General features: G+C 50.9%; 1 protein-coding gene across 1 annotated transcript; it reads left to right on the top strand.

The window, feature by feature from the left end:
* Positions 1 to 117: 117 nt before the first annotated feature.
* Positions 118 to 981, top strand: LOC115284647 (C-C chemokine receptor type 4; the record flags this gene model as incomplete). Its single annotated transcript, XM_029931177.1, has 1 exon — positions 118 to 981. A coding segment is annotated over exon 1 (786 nt), but the record flags the coding sequence as incomplete, so codon positions are not given.
* Positions 982 to 985: the final 4 nt, after the last annotated feature.

Below are 985 nucleotides of genomic sequence, written 5' to 3'. Positions count from 1 at the left end.
TATATATGTACCACATCTTCTTGATCCATTCATCAGGTGATGGACATTTAGGCTCTTTCCATGTTTTGGCTATTGTTGACAGTGCTTCAGCATCATTTTGATGTGCTTTTGTTCTTACAGAAATCCTGTTTGCTCTTCCCCTCATTAGCTCCTGGTTGGGCTCTGGCCCGTGTTGAGGAGCTTGTAGAGTTGAAAATGAACCCCACGGACACAGCAGAGACCACCATGGATGAAAGCATCTACAGTAATTACTATCTCTATGAAAACATCCCCAAGCCTTGCACCAAAGAAGGCATCAAGGCCTTTGGGGGGCTCTTCCTGCCCCCTCTCTACACCTTGGTCTTTCTGTTTGGTCTCCTTGGCAATTCTGTGGTGGTTCTGGTCTTGTTCAAGTACAAGAGGCTCAAGTCCATGACTGATGTGTACCTGCTCAACCTTGCCATCTCAGACCTGCTCTTCGTGTTCTCGCTCCCTTTCTGGGGCTACTACGCTGCCGACCAGTGGGTTTTTGGACTAGGTCTCTGCAAGATGATTTCCTGGATGTACCTCGTGGGCTTTTACAGCGGCATCTTCTTCATCATGCTCATGAGCATTGACAGATACCTGGCCATAGTGCACGCAGTGTTTTCCTTGAGAGCGAGGACCTTGACATATGGGGTCATCACTAGCGTGGTCACGTGGTCTGTGGCTGTGCTGGCCTCTCTCCCAGGCTTCCTATTCAGCACCTGCTACACGGAGCGCAACCACACCTACTGCAAAACCAAGTACTCGGTCAACTCCACAAGATGGAAGGTGCTCAGCTCCCTGGAGATCAACATCCTGGGGCTGGTGATCCCCTTGGGCACCATGCTGTTCTGCTACTCCATGATCATCAGGACCCTGCAGCACTGCAAAAACGAGAAGAAGAGCAAGGCGGTGAGGATGGTCTTCGCTGTGGTGGCCCTCTTCCTGGGCTTCTGGGCACCTTACAACATGGTGCTCTTCC

This window comes from Suricata suricatta, unplaced genomic scaffold (genome assembly GCF_006229205.1).
Source record: "Suricata suricatta isolate VVHF042 unplaced genomic scaffold, meerkat_22Aug2017_6uvM2_HiC HiC_scaffold_13908, whole genome shotgun sequence".
Taxonomy (NCBI): Eukaryota; Metazoa; Chordata; class Mammalia; order Carnivora; family Herpestidae; genus Suricata; species Suricata suricatta.
This window is presented reverse-complemented; position numbering and strand designations above follow the sequence as displayed.